Source organism: Lutjanus erythropterus, chromosome 3, assembly GCF_056507025.1.
Source record: "Lutjanus erythropterus isolate fLutEry1 chromosome 3, fLutEry1.hap2, whole genome shotgun sequence".
Classification (NCBI taxonomy): Eukaryota; Metazoa; Chordata; class Actinopteri; order Lutjaniformes; family Lutjanidae; genus Lutjanus; species Lutjanus erythropterus.
In genome coordinates this window covers 44,706,938-44,723,644 of record NC_139319.1, presented here as the reverse complement: position 1 = coordinate 44,723,644, position 16,707 = coordinate 44,706,938, and the positions used below count along the sequence as shown (strand labels likewise).

At 39.8% G+C, this 16,707-nt stretch overlaps 1 protein-coding gene across 2 annotated transcripts in view; it reads right to left on the bottom strand.

Moving 5' to 3' along the window:
- The window catches only part of LOC146330838 (glutamate receptor 2-like), a 98,175-nt gene extending 90,180 nt beyond the window's left edge, over positions 1 to 7,995 (bottom strand). For both annotated transcript variants that reach the window (XM_084747717.1, XM_084747709.1), the window contains exon 1: positions 7,726 to 7,995. In XM_084747717.1, the coding sequence (XP_084603843.1) occupies positions 7,726 to 7,792 (67 nt within the window). In that variant the 5' untranslated portion in view covers positions 7,793 to 7,995. The remainder of the gene's footprint in view (positions 1 to 7,725) is intronic.
- Positions 7,996 to 16,707: the final 8,712 nt, after the last annotated feature.

Here is a 16,707-nt window from a genome sequence, read left to right as displayed (position 1 = left end):
AAACAGATTTTTGAGTTTTCAGCCCAACTTACTGAGCTATTTTATGTTTTAAAAAGTGGGTAAACACTAGTATAAAGTGTGTGAACTACTTCAGACATAGATGCAATATTGTGGCTCTTTAATTCCACAAACCTGACACGACTTATCACAGCAGTGAAACTGCATGAGCGCTGGAGGTGAAGCACCAAGAGCTCTGTCCTCCTGCAGCAGCAGCTGCAAGACAGCAGCATCGTCCTGTTTACTTTCTGTCAGTGCCCAGCTACGATATACAGATGCAGCCGCTTCAAGTTTCCCTGCCCTTCTGAAAGCCTTCCGGAAACCTGCCAACCTCCTCCTAATTTCCAGCCAATTTCCATTCCCTCACGCCCATTTATTCAATTACAGAGTGTCACCATGAGACGGCGCTTCCCTCTCAGAAACACAAAAACCAACAGAGCGAAGGACACTGAAATCCTGATTTTAGGTCTCCCCTATCTCAAAATACTGAGTTAGTCTCTCAGAATAATGAGAAACATTCTGAAAATAACGTTGAAGCTGGAATCAATTGATTGGGTAATTTTAAAGCCACCACTTTATTTCGTGTGCGCTCCTTTTAAGTGATTAGGTCAGGGGAAACTTTGACTTAGCATTTAAAAATGATCACTTAAATTATTTTAAGTTATTTTCAGTATTAGGACTATCCATATCTTGAACATGTTTCTGTTAGTAGAAGTCACTTTAAGATAAGATTTTCTAAGCGTTTCTTCGTCAACCCCATTTTAAATGTGATGTCTGCATCACTGATGCTAAATTTACACATGCGTCATCTCACTGTTATTCTGCAGTATACTCTCTTTATACTTTAATGACCATGTATGATTCAGAAATGACTAAAACTACCATTACAGCCTGTTTTCCTTGCCCCACACTGATACAAAAATATATTGCGAGTGATGATCTTCCCTGAATATTACTGTGGCAATAAAATAAATCTATGTCATTGCAGCTTAAGCTTTAATTCAAGAACTTTGGTAAAAAAAAAAAATAAAAATACCGATCGTCCGGTTCAGGGAAAGAGTTGACACAGTGATTATTAATTAAATTAATATACTTCACAGCTACTTTTGAATTTGAGGTCCAATATTTTTCTGATCAGGCATCTGACATGGAGTCTATTAAATAGGTGGAAATTAGGCTAAATTTAAAATATTCCACCATTATCATTATTCTATTGTGCTTTATGTGTCAAATTTTCAGGATTAGGATTTAATAAAATATTGAAATATTAATGAGAACGTTTTTTAGGTCAGTTAATTATTATATTAAATAATTTTTAAAAAATGTTAGATGAATTGGTAAATTAAGCATGATAATGTGTGTGTGTGTGTGTGTGTGTGTGTGTGTGTGTGTGTGTGTGTGTGTGTGTGTGTGTGTGTGTGTGTGTTTGTGTGTGTCTATTATTGGTTTAACAATACGCTGCTATGAATTCCAAATGATTAGTATCACTGTTTAAAATTTGAATTATCATTCAAACCATACTGTCCAGCATCTACCAAGTTACATTTGATACTGCAAAGGCTTCAGTGACTACAGTCTGACTTCTCTCTTCAATCAGCAGCAGCTTTTACTTTTGCTCATCTTTTTTTCCAACCTACACAAATGCCACCATACAACGTACATAATAGCATATAATACAATCATTATTATATTACATTTGGTAGAAGAAGGCATACTTTATTAATCCCTGGGGGAAATAACATTTTTCACTCAGCTGTAATTGTACACACAGGCCTGAAAAACACACACATGCACAAACAGGGCCTCTACATGCATCTAAGATATATCAGAGCCAGGCTGCACACATACATACACGTATATGGTCAGGCACCCTAAGCAGTTAGGTTCAGTGCCTTGCAGTGTACAGAAGTTGGGCTGGCACCTCTCCAGCTACCAGTCAACACTCCATACTTGTTGGTCCATGCTGGACTTCAACCAGTGACCCTCCAGTTTACAAGGGAAGTCCAAGCTACTGCTGCCCCTGGCAGATACTCAATATGACCGCATATATGATCTGCTCAGAATATGATCTGCTGAGCCAAAGCCAATTAGGCTTTGCTGATATCTATTTGTTCATACCTTCATACCCTCCTGATACTTTACCGGGGTATATGGTATTGGGCCGTATTTGTGTACACTTGTGTGAAACTGCTCAACTCTACTGTACTGTAGTTCTGTCTTAACATAGGTGGAGCTGACTGTCATAGTGATGCTATTCCCACAGCTGAGAAAAACACACAGGAGTTCTGCTTCGGTCTTGAGGAGCTGCAGCTTTTGTTCACCGACAGACTCAAACCTAAACTGCTCATTTACAGCGCCGTCAGTGTGCATACACTGCAAGAGGACAACTTCACTGCTCACCTTTCCTTTCCCTCAGCGTGCATTCACCATCACTCTCTGCCACCACAGACCGTAATTAGTCTGACACTTTACCTCTCTCACACTCACAAAAGATACACACTGACTATAATACGCTACTTTGATTTGTCAGTAGTCTGCAGGGTTTGCTGGCTTCCCTTCATCATCTGGACTAAATCAAAATACTCCCAAACTTACCTACTTTACTAACTTTACTAGTTAGTCCTGTCACTTTACTTTCCCAGAATGCCATGTTTCTTCTTCTTATGAAAGCCATGTTTGCCTCCTCAACTGCGCTGCAGTGCAGAAACTGACCCCTGCTGGTCTGTGCTATGCAGTACAATACAGTGTCTCCCTGTTGGTTTAATAAAAAGAGGAGTGTTTGTATTTAGGATGGTACTGAAAATCATAAGTCAGGATTTCTTTATACCCTGGTATACAGTAATACCTTCACACCACCCAAGCCTTAAGCCAATTAGTCAATTAAATAATTTCGAATTTAATATTTAATCAAAAGTTTATGCTAATTCATTGTTCCGCATCTGTCATTAGGTCAGAGTTGTTACTAAGCCCTGACTGAAAGACTGGTTGTCTGTTTGCCCGAGGTTGCAGCTGCTGCAAAACCAAAAATTTGTTCCACCTTAAATGAGCCTGAGCAGTCATTATTCCATTGTTTGCTCTCATGCTGTTTCTTTTCCCCTCTTGTTGCAACCAGAAGGATAGATCTGCTTCATTCTCTCATCTAAGTTGTGAACATTAACTGACACCCACTTTGACATGAGGATAGGAAGCACCCTATGCCACTGGCATAGTCAGCATATAGAGCCACCACCATCATCATCAAGTACAAAGAGCAGATATCCAAATACAGGTATCGAAATCGGACCAGACCTGAAAAAAAGTGGATTGTGAACCTGTAATTCTTGGCACATCCTGCCACCAAGAATGTGTGAATATGTTTTTAGCTATGCAAACAGCATACTATCTGACAGTCTGACCATCATTTTGGTCCAAACTGAAACTCCTACTTTATTTTAAGTTCTTTAAATCAGTCTTTAAATCAGTTTCAGCTGACTGGTGTTCAGGAATCTTTACTTCATAACACATTTCTTTAGAATTTGGATTTTCATTGGGCAAATCATGGCGCTAGTGACACATGGGTCAGAGTTTTTTAAGACGCTCATCCACCCAACCCACAAAAACATGTGTTAATTAATGACCCACACCCAACTTGATGTGCAAACCACCACTGTCATGGAATATATCTGCACAATAGCAGGATGGCTCTGCTCTTGCCAACAGGCTGATCCTGCTACTGGAGCAGAGGAGCTGCCAGAGTATGCTGCTCCCCCACATACTCCTCCACAAGCTTTAAATTAAATAGGGTTGGGGCAATTTGTCTACGTAATCAACTTCATCGATTTGCGTTGTTTTGAAGTGCGTCAACCATAGCTATGAACTGCAGCGCCTCGCTGAAGCATGGATTCACCCGGAGATCAAGCTGCACAGAGTAAGCCTCGCTCTGATCATCTAAAGTGTGGGAGTATTTTAGACAGAGACGTAACAGTATGACTCTCTTTAAGCTCAATAAATTGGGGATGTCTTATCACAGCGGGAGAACTGCTCTGCTCGAGTGCTGGAAGTGCAGCACCAAGCAACCTGTCCTCCTCCTGCAGCTGCAGCAGGGAGACAGCGGCATCGTACTGTTTACTTCCTGTCAGCACCCAAACATGATAGATGAGGATTATAAACATGTGGAATGTTAGTATAAGTCACTTAAGAGCAATTCAGTTATTTTCTTTGCTGTACACTGATGCAAATATACACAGTGATCATTTTACCTGCATATGACTCTAGTGCTGAATTAATTTCATATCATAGTTTTAAATCAAAATGCTGATTGTCTAGTCCAGTAAAGGGCTGACAGTGATTAGTTATTAAATTAATTTGCATCACAGCTCCCTTTGAATTTGAGGTCCAGTATTTTTCTGATCAGGCATCTGACATGCAGTCTATTAAATAGGGTGGAAATTAGGCTAACTTTAAAATATGTCACTATTACCATTATTCTAATGTATGTTATGTGTCTATTTTGAAGGATCATGATTGAATAAAACATTGAAATGAGACAAGTTAGATTAACTACTTAGATTAATTGATAGATTGATCGATTAATTACAAAAATAATCAGTAGATTAATAGTTTAAAAATATAATCATGCAGCCCCTTAAAATGAAATAAGACACAAATAGTTCCAAATGCATTCTTCATTGTTGAATAGCAGCTAAACAATAAGCCTTCATCAAAAGACATGAAGCCTGTATTTTGCTTTTTCTCCCTCTCGTTCTCTCCCTCTTCTCCCTTCGTATTGTAACAGTGAATTTTAAGAGAACAGTAGTTTGCAGTTTCAGGATTTAACCTGTTTTTGTGCGCTCCAAGCACTGATCAGCTGAGCGGGCAGAGCAAACTGGATGCAGCGCCATGCGCACAGCTGCAGCAGCATGTGTGTGTGTGTGTGTGTGTGTGTGTGTGTGTGTGTGTGTGTGTGTGTGTGTGTGTGTGGCTGAGAGAGAGAGGCAGACAGACAGAGCCAACAGCAAAAATAAAGGCAAAACATTTACAACACAAAATATTCAAGGATAGTGCTTTAAAATGCTGTGCCAGAGCTCAGTGAGGTAAGGGAGTGCCTGACTACAGTGTCTCTTGTATTTCATGTCATTTTGCATTTTTTTTCTTACCCAGTTAGTTGTTGGCTAACATATTACTGAGTGACTCTACTTGCAGCCACAAATGGTGCAATTGATACTTAAACAATGTGGACTTTTTCTGTGTCATTCATAGTTATATCGTTACCTTCTGGCAATGTATCAAGTAAATTTACATGCAGCAGCAACACAAACGCGCGCACAGCTTCCTACATCAGCATCACAGCTAACACAGCTCACGCTGCAGTATAAACCTAAAACCTACAAAAACACTGTCATTTAATTGTCTTTCAGTATTACAACATTAGTCCACAGCGCCTCAGCCTGTGGGAGGAGCCGCATTAGCAACATGCTCACACCAAAGTCAACAACATAACCTAGGAAGTAAACAATAAAAAAATAAAACAACACAACATGTGGCAAAACTTACAGCCCTCAAGTTTGAAGTCGGGTCACAAACAGCTGGCATTTATCCCTCATTAAGCTTCAAACATTAACATCAGGCGCATGTTAAAAAAGCAGACCGGCAGAAAAAAATCCACACACATCAAAAAAAAAAACCTTTTTATGCTCTCACGTCTTCTGTCCTGATATAGGCTGAGGGCCGATGTAGGGGTTTTGGCTGGTTCTTTGACATGGTGTCAGTTAGTCTGGAGCAGAGTAGATGTGCTGTAAACAGCCTGTCACTCAAATACTCAAAAGTCAAAAGTAAAGCAACAACATTTTGGTAGGACAAGAGCTTAAAAACCAAGCAAACGACCAACTGTCCACAAGGTGTCAGTAGGGGTGGACGATATACCAGTGGTGTCACTGCCACTAGTGCCATGCTCACCTGCAACACAGATTCTGCTATACTGTCATTACTGTGATGTTTAGCATATTAAAATAAAAATCTTAACTGTTACATGCAGGTAGAGGGTTAGGGATTAATATTCTTCACAAAAATTAGACATTTTCTAATCCTGAAGAGAAGCACACCAACAGGTAAAACCTGCAGCCAAAACACACTGGTCATGGGGTGCCCCTTAAAGTCATTCAGTGTTTTGAAAGTCATTATATTAAGCTGAAACAGATCCCATTTTCTGTTGGCATTCAGAGTCGAAAGGTGCGCGAGTGCAGCAGAAGGCCGCACCGTGTGCCTCAGATACATTCAGCCTAATAAGTGATCACAAAGTTAAAAAGCAAAGCTATAAATGAGTTCTCAGTCACATGGTGTTACTTTTCAGATGGATTCCTGGGAGGATCTTGGCTGTCTTTCTTCTCTGCTCTGACAGAGTTCACCACAGCCTGCTGTTGATGGTAAGCCTGTTTCATTTGGCTACTTCTGCCAGTCGCCTATTTAACCCAGAAGTGTTTCAGATTATGTATAAATTCAGTGTTCTTGCTGCTTTACGCCTTCACTTGGAGTTTTAGAAGAGATTTTAAATGTGGCAGCAAACAACTTGTTGAACAACGGCACATTTTACCCCTTGCGCGCAGGGTGCTGGGACGATATGGACATATGTTGTTGTCATAGGCTGTTGAGGGACAGTCAAGAGAAATCGTGTGAACGTTACACCTAACTTGAAGCCTGATAAATAACGGGAGTATTGGGCTGATGTGGGACATTGTGTATTTTTGTGGAACTATATACTGCAGCAGCTTTGCTGGTTTCGTTGTTAAATTAAAGCCCCTATGGATATGTGTGTCTACTGCTAACCTGCCCTGTGCTACTTATATTTATATATTTTGGGTTTTCTGCCAAATTAATGCAGTTGAGATGTCTAATCCAGCCAGGGTCTGACTCTGAGAATGAATCACATCACATGTACCAATTAACCTACATTATAGAGCAGACTCAGGAAAGGACTAAACCTCATTTTCATTCCACACATCTGTTTTTTTTCTTAAGTAGAATCATGTTCTTAGCATATGTCCTTTATTATTTCTGGAGTACCGTGATATAAATATAAAAAAAGAAATACTGTGATATAAATTTTAGGTCATATGGCCCACCCCTAGGTGTCAGTCCAACAGATTTCAACTACCAGCGAAATATGACTGGAGAAATACCTTCACACAAATCAAGATCCCTCTCTTTGTCAATTTATTATTAGAATGATTAAACAAATTAGTGTTTTGTTACATATTCTTCAATTAGGAATCAATGTTGAAATCCTGGCTGGTGCTCACTGGGAATGTAATATTTCATGCATTCATATATTTTCATGCAATGACATGTGGTTGAAAATCCAACATATTCTCTTTGCTGATCGTCGTTCTCAAGCTGCATCTGCTGCTCAGGAAAAACGTCTGAAGTGCTGGATTCGATCTGATCTTGGATCTGCTTTTAGCTGTGTGCCACTTAACGACAAACACACATGTTCGCACGCGCACGCACGCACACACACACACACTGCACTGCGAGTAAGATGCACATACACAAATATAAAAGATGGAAATGTTGACATTATTAGAACACTGCAGCAGCAGCCGCGGGCCTGCTGTCCGAGGAGGACAGAGACAGAGACAGGCCCACATCAGGAGGAGGGAGACACGGAGACGGTGACTGGGAGCAGGAGAGAATAATGAAGGAGGGAGAGGTCCAGATGAGGATGGTGGGGCCATGACAGGATGAAAATCTTACCGATTTGGACGCTCGGAGATCCGCACAGCGCCTCGCGCCATAACAGCGTCAGCAGCAGCAGCTTCATGTTCAGGCTCGTGTTCAGGCTCCACGCGACGCCACAGCAGCCTTCGGTAGGTTCCTAGCAGAACATCACCTCCATCAGGCAGGGTTCTAACAGAACATCACCTCCATCACACGGTAAGAGCTCATGGCGTCGGTCCAGGTTCTCTCAGCAGCTCGCGCTCTGCAGATCCTCTCTCCTGAGATGCGCGTGCCGCTGCTGCTGCTGCTGCTGCTGCGAGACTGGGGGCGCGCGCCGCGGATTGCCCAGGAATACCGATGAGGCACGAGACGGAACCGAGGAGAGCCGAGCGCTGAACGTGCAGAAGCGTTTCTGAGACCAAGACGAGGCTGGAGGACAGAACAGCACGGTCAAATACAGGCAGCAGAACGTATGCTGCTGAAGATAGCTCATAACATTCTGCACCACCGCTACACAGCAGCTCATTGCACCTCATCACACAACCACACTGACCAGATGAACACACTCACACACATGCACACACACACACACACACACACACACACACGCACACACAAGGAGAGCTGGGCGTGAGCGTGCGCTGTCAGACCGACTAAATATAATAATATAAGACTTGAACTCTGCTAATTTAGTATTAGTATTATAGGACTTAAATTAATTGTTTAGTGATAAAAAAGAAAGAAAGAAAAACAGCAAATCCTCACTTTTAAGAAGCTGGAACCAGCAAATGTTTCAGATTTTTTGCTTGGAAAAATGAGTTAAACTATAATTTGACTATCAGAATAGTTGGCAACTAATTTTCTTTTTGATCGACTCATCGATACGTGACTAATCATTGTAGATCTATAGTGCACGTTAACAAGGCACATGTAAAGGTGTCAGGTGTCTTAGAGTTATCTGAAACATCTTTTCAGGGAAATTTGACCCAAAAATGAAAATTCAGTCATTATCTACTCATCCTCATGCCTATTTAGGGTCTAGTTTTGATTTTAAATTCACAAAACACTACTGGAGTTACAGTTACAGTTACAGAAATACAGTGTTGCAGAATCTCCCAAACAATGGAAGTGCATGGGGACCAGTTTGCAAATGTAAAAAAAAAAACAACAGAATAAAAACATTAATTGCCTCCATACTGCTCGTTTGGTGTAATCCAAGTCTCCTAAAGCCCCAGCATGCCACAGTGACTTGAAAGACGCCATTTAAACCTGAATCTTCACTGTAGATCCTTAGCTTGGAGCTACGTTCACGTGCACATGCACACTGTCTGAACCGGATGTGTGTGGTGTGACAGTGTGAAAACAGCATGTCGGGACGTTAGGAGTTTTCTTGTGAAACTCCAGCAGTGTTTTGTTGACTAAAAAAACCTAAACCTGACCCTTAAGCAGTATGAGGGTGAGTAGATCATGACTGAATTTTCATTTTTGGGTGAACTGTCCCTTTAAGCTCACAGCACACATTTTGTAGATATTTATTTTTAAGTCAACACACATCAAGAATACAATCCAGCAAGACATTTCTAATATTATAACCTGCACAAGTAGAACTGTAATGATTAGTCAATTAGTACATTTGTTGATTGAAACAAAATTAGTTTGTTTCTCATTTATGACAGTAAATGAAGAGTGTGATAAGCACTTTTTATGTGTTAATTTTGTGTTTACAGACCCTTTCTCAACTTCTTTGCACTCATAATTTGAGTCTAATTAATTTGCCAAAAAGAGATATAACACACAATAAACACAGTTAAAGATCATTTGACTACAGTATTTTATTTTTTTTTCCAGATTTTATATAGATTTCACACGTTATTGTCATGAGTTCTTTTGGCCACAATAATAATGTAGTGAGAATCTGATATCATGATAGCTGTAGAGTAGCTCTATGATATTATTTTTTAATTTCCTTTCTTATGCTCTTTTTGCACAATATTAACAAAACAACTCTTACCACCTGGACACATTAGCTGTCTTCTCTCTAAAATCCTTCAAAGATTCTCAATAGAACCCCTTTGATGGGTTCTAGATAAAACCCTTGGAATATACAAAGGCCCTGTGTAGAGCCCCCTGAGTGTGTTCTAGATAAAACCTAGAATGCCATTACATCGTACAGGAACTTTTTGTTGAACCTCTCGTAGGGGACTCTGACGAAAACCTTTCACAGATGGTTCTAGGTAGAACTCTATATTTTGGGTTCTGGGTAGAACTCTCTGAAAGGGTTCCAAGTGGAACCTTTTTAGTGGATTCTACCAGGAGCCAAAAATTGTTCCTCCATGGGGACAAACCAAAGATCCCTTTATGGTTCTAGTTGTTACTTTTATTTCTCACAGTGAATAGTCATTACAGGAAGAAATTAGTAAGCCACAAAATAAAATTCTATTCATTTTTAAAAGTTCTTGACTAATAAAAATGTTAGTTAACAGTGCAGCTCTTCTTTTTTCGGTTGGTAAATGTGTAAAAACTTGTCGCTGGAATCGTTGACGGAGCCTTTTTTGAAGACAGTGTTTGTTGATATTAATCTTCATTCAATCAAGCTGCTACTTTTGAAATATGAAAAATATAATTTATGTTGGGTCAAATTGCTTAACTACTACTAAAATTTAATGTGAATATGAGCAATCTGATCGGATCTGTTGTTGTCTTTGTTCACTTTGACGTTCAAACTTTGGCTAAAACAGCATCGGCTGTGGCTGCACACTGTGTTTATTTGTTGCAGTGATTCATTATCACAGAGCTGAGAATTTCTTGACTAAGTAGCCTGTTTTTGAGTGAAAACAAAAATTTTATCTCTAGAAATAGGTGACCATCATACAAATTGTGATTTAAATTGACACGTGCAAATCTAATATTGACAACCTCAGAGCAAAAGCCTTGCAGATCCCCTGTGATTTTTGCCGACCCCTGAGGAAGGCCAGGACCCCGGGTTGGGACCCAATCATTTAATGTTTAGTTATGATGACTTCCTGTCTAAAAACTTTATCTGGCGTAGTTCTCAGAACACCCCTGTCCATTATCCAGGTCTCATACTGCCAGTGACTGAGGGTGAATTTAGGGGGAACTATACTGAAAATCAGGGAAATGTGTTTGGATATAGCAGAATTGTGCTTTAATATACAAAAGACCTTTATTTGTGTTTGCTGGACTGAATGAACATCTTTCATAGCCAGATGGAACTTGCTGAGTTAAAGTAAGTTGAGGTACTTCAGTTAATGCAAATCTTTTATGCTGCAATTTCTGCAAATTATGGTATTACATTAAAATTTGGAATATTACCATCTTGTGGCTTAAAATGTACCTTTTGTACATAAATTCCCCCTGAGAGATGTGATGATGATGACAGGTTTTATAAAGTACCTAAGGTGTGTCACCCACTTTTCTGCACAAAACAGCAATTATTTCAAAGTTTGTAAAATACCATGACCACACATTCAGCTTCTGTTATCCCCAGTGGGGGAATGTAACTAAGTACATTTACTCAGGTATTGTACTTAAGCAGAAGTTTGAATAACATCCATGTTATGCTACTTTATAGTTCTACTCAACTTTTTATTCCACTACATTTACCTGACAGGTACAATTACTAGTTACTGACAGGGAACATTTTACCGCACAATAGTTACTTTTCGTACTGATAACAGATGATAATACTCACATACTTTTACTCAAGTGAGGTTTTGAATGCAGGACTTTTACTTGTAGTGGAGTATTTTCACAGTGTGGTATTAGTGCTTTTATTGAAGTAAAGGGAGTTCCACTGTCACTATGTTCTCCACAGAGACTTTATCATCTTCCTTTGATTGCTGTTTGTTTATGATGTTGGGCTGATCAGGTCCAGGTCCCAGACTCCTCTGACCGCCTGTATTGCGCACACAGATTCTTACCCAGTTTGACGACCATTGATTGATTGATTGAACAAACTGTATTGCATTTCTGCTAGGGATGTTCAGACAATAGCTATAATAAAAAATAAGCTTCTTCAATAAAGGGGTGAGAGCCAGCCAGCTCAGTCAGGTCAGCAGCCCAGGAACAGCAGCAGTGATGATGAGCAGTCAGCCCATAAGACCTTATGGTACAACTTACGATGCATGTAGCGCTACGAAAGCTTGGGGAAACAGGGCCTTGGCTGTTCCATGTGTGTCCCTGAAGAACATTTGCAGTTAGCTTGCAGTTGGTCTACCTGAAGTTGCCGTGTACAATGCGTTTCATATTCATTTGCTAACACTCTTATGTATACACAAGCTATTCTTTAGATAGCAATACAAAACTTTTAAGTATGAAAAGACAAAAGAAAACAGACTAATCAAATCAAAAACATCTTGTACAGAACATACTATACACCTGTTAAGCTGCACACGTTTAACAGTACTATATCACCTGTGAGCCAGAAATTTAAAATTTATAAATGCAGATCTTTTAGATATGATCTGGTACTGCCCGATGTTTGCAGAGTTTTGGAAATATGTTATTAAAACTACCTCAGGTATTATACAAAATACTATTCCACAGGATCCTAAAGTCTGGATCCTGGATCCTCTGAGACTTGAATCCACTGAAAAAGAATAACTCTGTCAAGCACTTCATTTCACTTGCCAGTACAGCTGGGGGAAAAAAAAGTATTTTAGTAAAGTGGAAATCTGACCTCCTTCCCTCACAAAGACACTGGATCAATAAATCAGGGTTGGGAGCCAATGATGACTGCCACTCAGCTGCTGTTTTACTTGTAACTGGGCCTAGTTTTATTTTATGTCTAAATATATTTTCATATGTACATCATTAACATGACAATTTTTGTGGTTTTGAATTGTCATTTTTATTTTATGGGAAGAAAGAAAGCATGTGGTACATTTCTTTTCTTCTTGAACCTCTTTCTTTTTTCTCTTACTTTGTTTGACTTTTTAAAAAAAATTATATTGTTGAAAAATGTTACAGCTGTGTGTTACCTTTATCTTCACCAATAAGCAAATCATTACAAAAAAAAAGACAAAAGAAAAGATGTGACATGAATGTGTCCATGTCCAGCCTATGGTTGTGATAGTTATCATTTTTATGAGTTCAGACACTTCAGAGGAGGATACAGGCTCAGTGACAGAGAGGCTCTTCCTTAACATGCTGTATATTCATGTGCTGCCCTGTCTGAACCTCACCATGAATGTCAACAGGGACAGGTCCTTCATTAATTAGGTCAGTTCAGGTCTCATAACACAAGGACAAGATTGGCCAGGAACACAGTAACTGATGTTCTGTGTTCTTCAAAAAACCTTTACTCACAAATTCTAGTTTAACATTAAAAAAATCATTCAGAATAATAGAGCAGGATAAGTTCCGAACTTTGGTAAATCTGTCAGGACATTTTGATCATAAACAAGTCCAAACACCGCTTGACATGGAGAATTATGTTTTTTTCTCACGTTCAACAGAAGTGGGTCAAAGGCAGAGTTCCAATAAAAGTGTCTTTTCACCCAAACTTTGTACGTATGTAAACTGTCTACAGTCTCCCAGATTTATCATTACCGGAACACAATCATATATAACTAATCAAATAAGTAAATAAATTACAATTTACAAAAGTGTAATTTTTGAGATTCATTTAATTTTGAATCCAATATGTCATTGAAAAGGGCATAAAGTTGATGATGTTTTATCTTTCAATAATGTAAAAATATGCAAAAAAAATATTTTCTGCCACCTTCCACTTGAAAGTACCCTATAAATAGTACTATGCTGTATGCTATATATTAAGCTGACCACTATCTCACATATCATTATGTTTGCCTATTTAAATATTTTTCAGATGTATTTTTTGGTTGTGGGTTAGCAGTTTGCATGTCTCAAAATTTTACAGTCACGGGTTCGGTGTGGAGGTAGAAGCTCCACATAAGCTTTAAATGGATTAGACTCACTTCTGCACAGACCAGCTGTATAACAGAGGCACACACTCAAACTTCTCACTCAAAGTCCTGCTTACTTTATGCACTGCTAGCACGGCGTGGAGGATACTTTAATTATTTAAATATTTAAACACAACACCATGATTAAACAGGGCCACTAAATACACTGGATTTGTTTCATTGTCATTGTCATCGTCTCATCTTAATTTCATTGACATGTGAAAAGAAACCCCATGCTGTCATCTCATCTCTGCACATTGAGCCATTATTATTTTTAACAGTTTATTTATTATTAGTATCTCTGCCAGACATAAATAAAAGACCTGAGTCACTCCTGAACCAGTGGAAGTGATAAATCCTTTCAAGGTCCTTCTCTTATATTAATATTATATATATATATTAATATTTGATTTTTTTTTTTTTTTTTAAGTGTGATATAACGGATATCTGTTTCTGAGGAACTTACCTGAAAAGAATGATTTCATATACTTAGCAGTGCTAGCTTATACACAGTGTAGCAGCTGGCTGCCAAGCTTGACTGATGTTTAAAATGTCAGAGCAATAAAAGACCATAAGAGCTGTAGAAGGTAGGTAGCATTCCAGAATACATGCAATGATAACATAGAAGGTATGTTTATAATGATTTATTGAAATGTTTTACAATATAATAATTCATTCATTCTGTGAATATTCTTATATCTATTTACTTATGCCTTATTTAGTAAGTATTGGCCATTTTAGAGTTCTATACCGTTAACATAAAGTGTTAGCAGTAATCCCAGTAAGAAGCATTGATTTCTAATTCACAGCATAGGGATATTGGTGTAACCACAGCAAGGTTTAGTTACATTAAGCACAATGACCTGTATTAGACAGAGACACACATGCAGTGCCTACTTAATGCCTGGGCTTAAAGGGACAGTTCATACCAAAATTAAAAAAAAAACATACTTTTCCTCTTCCCTGTACTGCTGTTTATCCATCTAGACAGTTTTGATGTGAGGTGCTGAGTTTTGGAAATATTGGCCGTAGGGATGTCTGCCTTCTTTCTAATGTAATGGAACTACTACTATCTTTACAGACCACAACCTGTGCTGTCCTTGTGGAAAACCTTACAAGGGAGCTGGATATAGAGGACATCAGCTGGCATGTGTGTCTGAAACTGACCCACATTCAAGATGGTAAAGTCCCCCTGAGGGTATGTAGTCTTAATCCATGCCCAATCCACCTTCCCTTGAGACAGGCCCTGACCACTCTAACTAATGTTGACTCCCAGGACATTCACAGCCAGAACGAGCTGGCCTTAGACTGTATCACCCCTGGTGTGGTAGAAGTGGATGTGTGTCCATTGCAGGCAGTATCATCCCCCAACATACAAGTGTAGACACCAGATTGTGAGGGACTAACTGCAGAGCACTCTACTAAGTTTCTAGAGCTGCTCGCTAAGTGGCAAGGTGTCTTTACAGCCAATGAAGAGGACTTTTGCTGCACAGGACTTGTCCAGCAACTGGCAGTCCCCAACTCATCTGGCAGCAGTGATGACCAGTGCCACACAACTTGTGTCCAGAGTTGTGCGGCCTCTAGAAAGGTACAATAAAGAGTGGGGTAATGCAGAACAGCATAGGCCCCTGGACATCTGCAGTTGTACTGGTAAGAAAGAAAGATGGATCGTGGTGATTTAGTCTTGAAAAAAGGCTTAATGGTGTTACTCATAAATACTCTTCTCTCTACCCAGGATCTGACCACTGGCTACTGGCAGGTTGAGCTGGCCTGTACAGACAGAGAAAAGACTGCATTTACAACACCACTGGGCCTCTTTGAGCTCACCAGGATGTCTTTTGGGTTGTGCAATGCCACAATCACCTTTGAAAGGCTGATGCAACTTGTCTTGGATACCCACATCCAGCACCTGGAAGAAGTGTTTCAGTGCCTCCAAGTGCATGGACGAGGAAGTGCCAGTTTCTTAAAGCCAAGTGAATTAACTTGGACAAGTGTAAGTGGGGAGTTAATACCTAGAGGTCCCAGCAAGAGCGCTGCTGTTAGTGACTGGCCTGTCACCAGAACCACTCTGCAGGTGTTGTCATTGCTGGGTGTTGTCGGTTACTATGGCAGGCTTATTTGTGGCTTTTCAAAGATTGCTGCCCCTCTACATGCGCTCTTGTGAGGCACTTGGGGACAGGGCTCTGTGTCACTTAAGTGGTCTCCTCAGTGCCAAGCAACTGTGACCAGTTGAAACAGACATTAATTATGCACCTGTTCTGACCTAGGTAGACTTCACAAAGGCCTTCTGAGCAATGTGGATGCAAATCAGCAGGGACTTGGTTCAGTTCTTTCCCAGGAGCAGAATGGTAAGGAACACGTCACTGGATACACAAGGCATAGCCTCTTCCCAACTGAGAGAAACTACAGCTCATTTAAGCTGGAACCACTTGGACTCAAGTGGGCGGTTGCAGAAAAATTTAAGAACCACTTATGAGGTGCTGCATTAAGGGAAGTGATGGGCAACGGGCCTACAGGATCCACAGAGCTTTGGATCTTTTCTTGGCTTCAACAGAACTGAGACACGGCCAACATCTCCATAACTCTGCAACTCACATCTAAACAATCTACAACCCCAGTTCCAAAAAAGTTGAGATGCTGTGTTAAACATAATTAAAAACAGCATGCTTAATTTGCAAATTATTTTCAACCAATATTCAACTGAATACAGAATAAAATGTTATTGTTTCTTATAAATATACACCCATTTTGGATTTGATGCTGGCAGCACATTCAGAAAAAACTTGGAACAAGGGCAACAAAAGGCCGTGAAAGTCGTAGGGCTGATACCTTGTGGTTGGTTGGTCAGTTGGTTGTTATGGTCTTGTCCAACCAACTTTTCAGGACAGTCGCTGGTGTACCTTAATAAGGAGATATACATTTACATTTACTGGCTCCAAGCTAACTGACAACATGTCAGAGAAGCAGCACAAGTTTGTTGACAACATGGGTATGGATTTAATTCCACCACACTGCTTCATCAACAAGTGCCTGCTGGTAACATTTCAAGCTCAATGATGGGTAAATACAA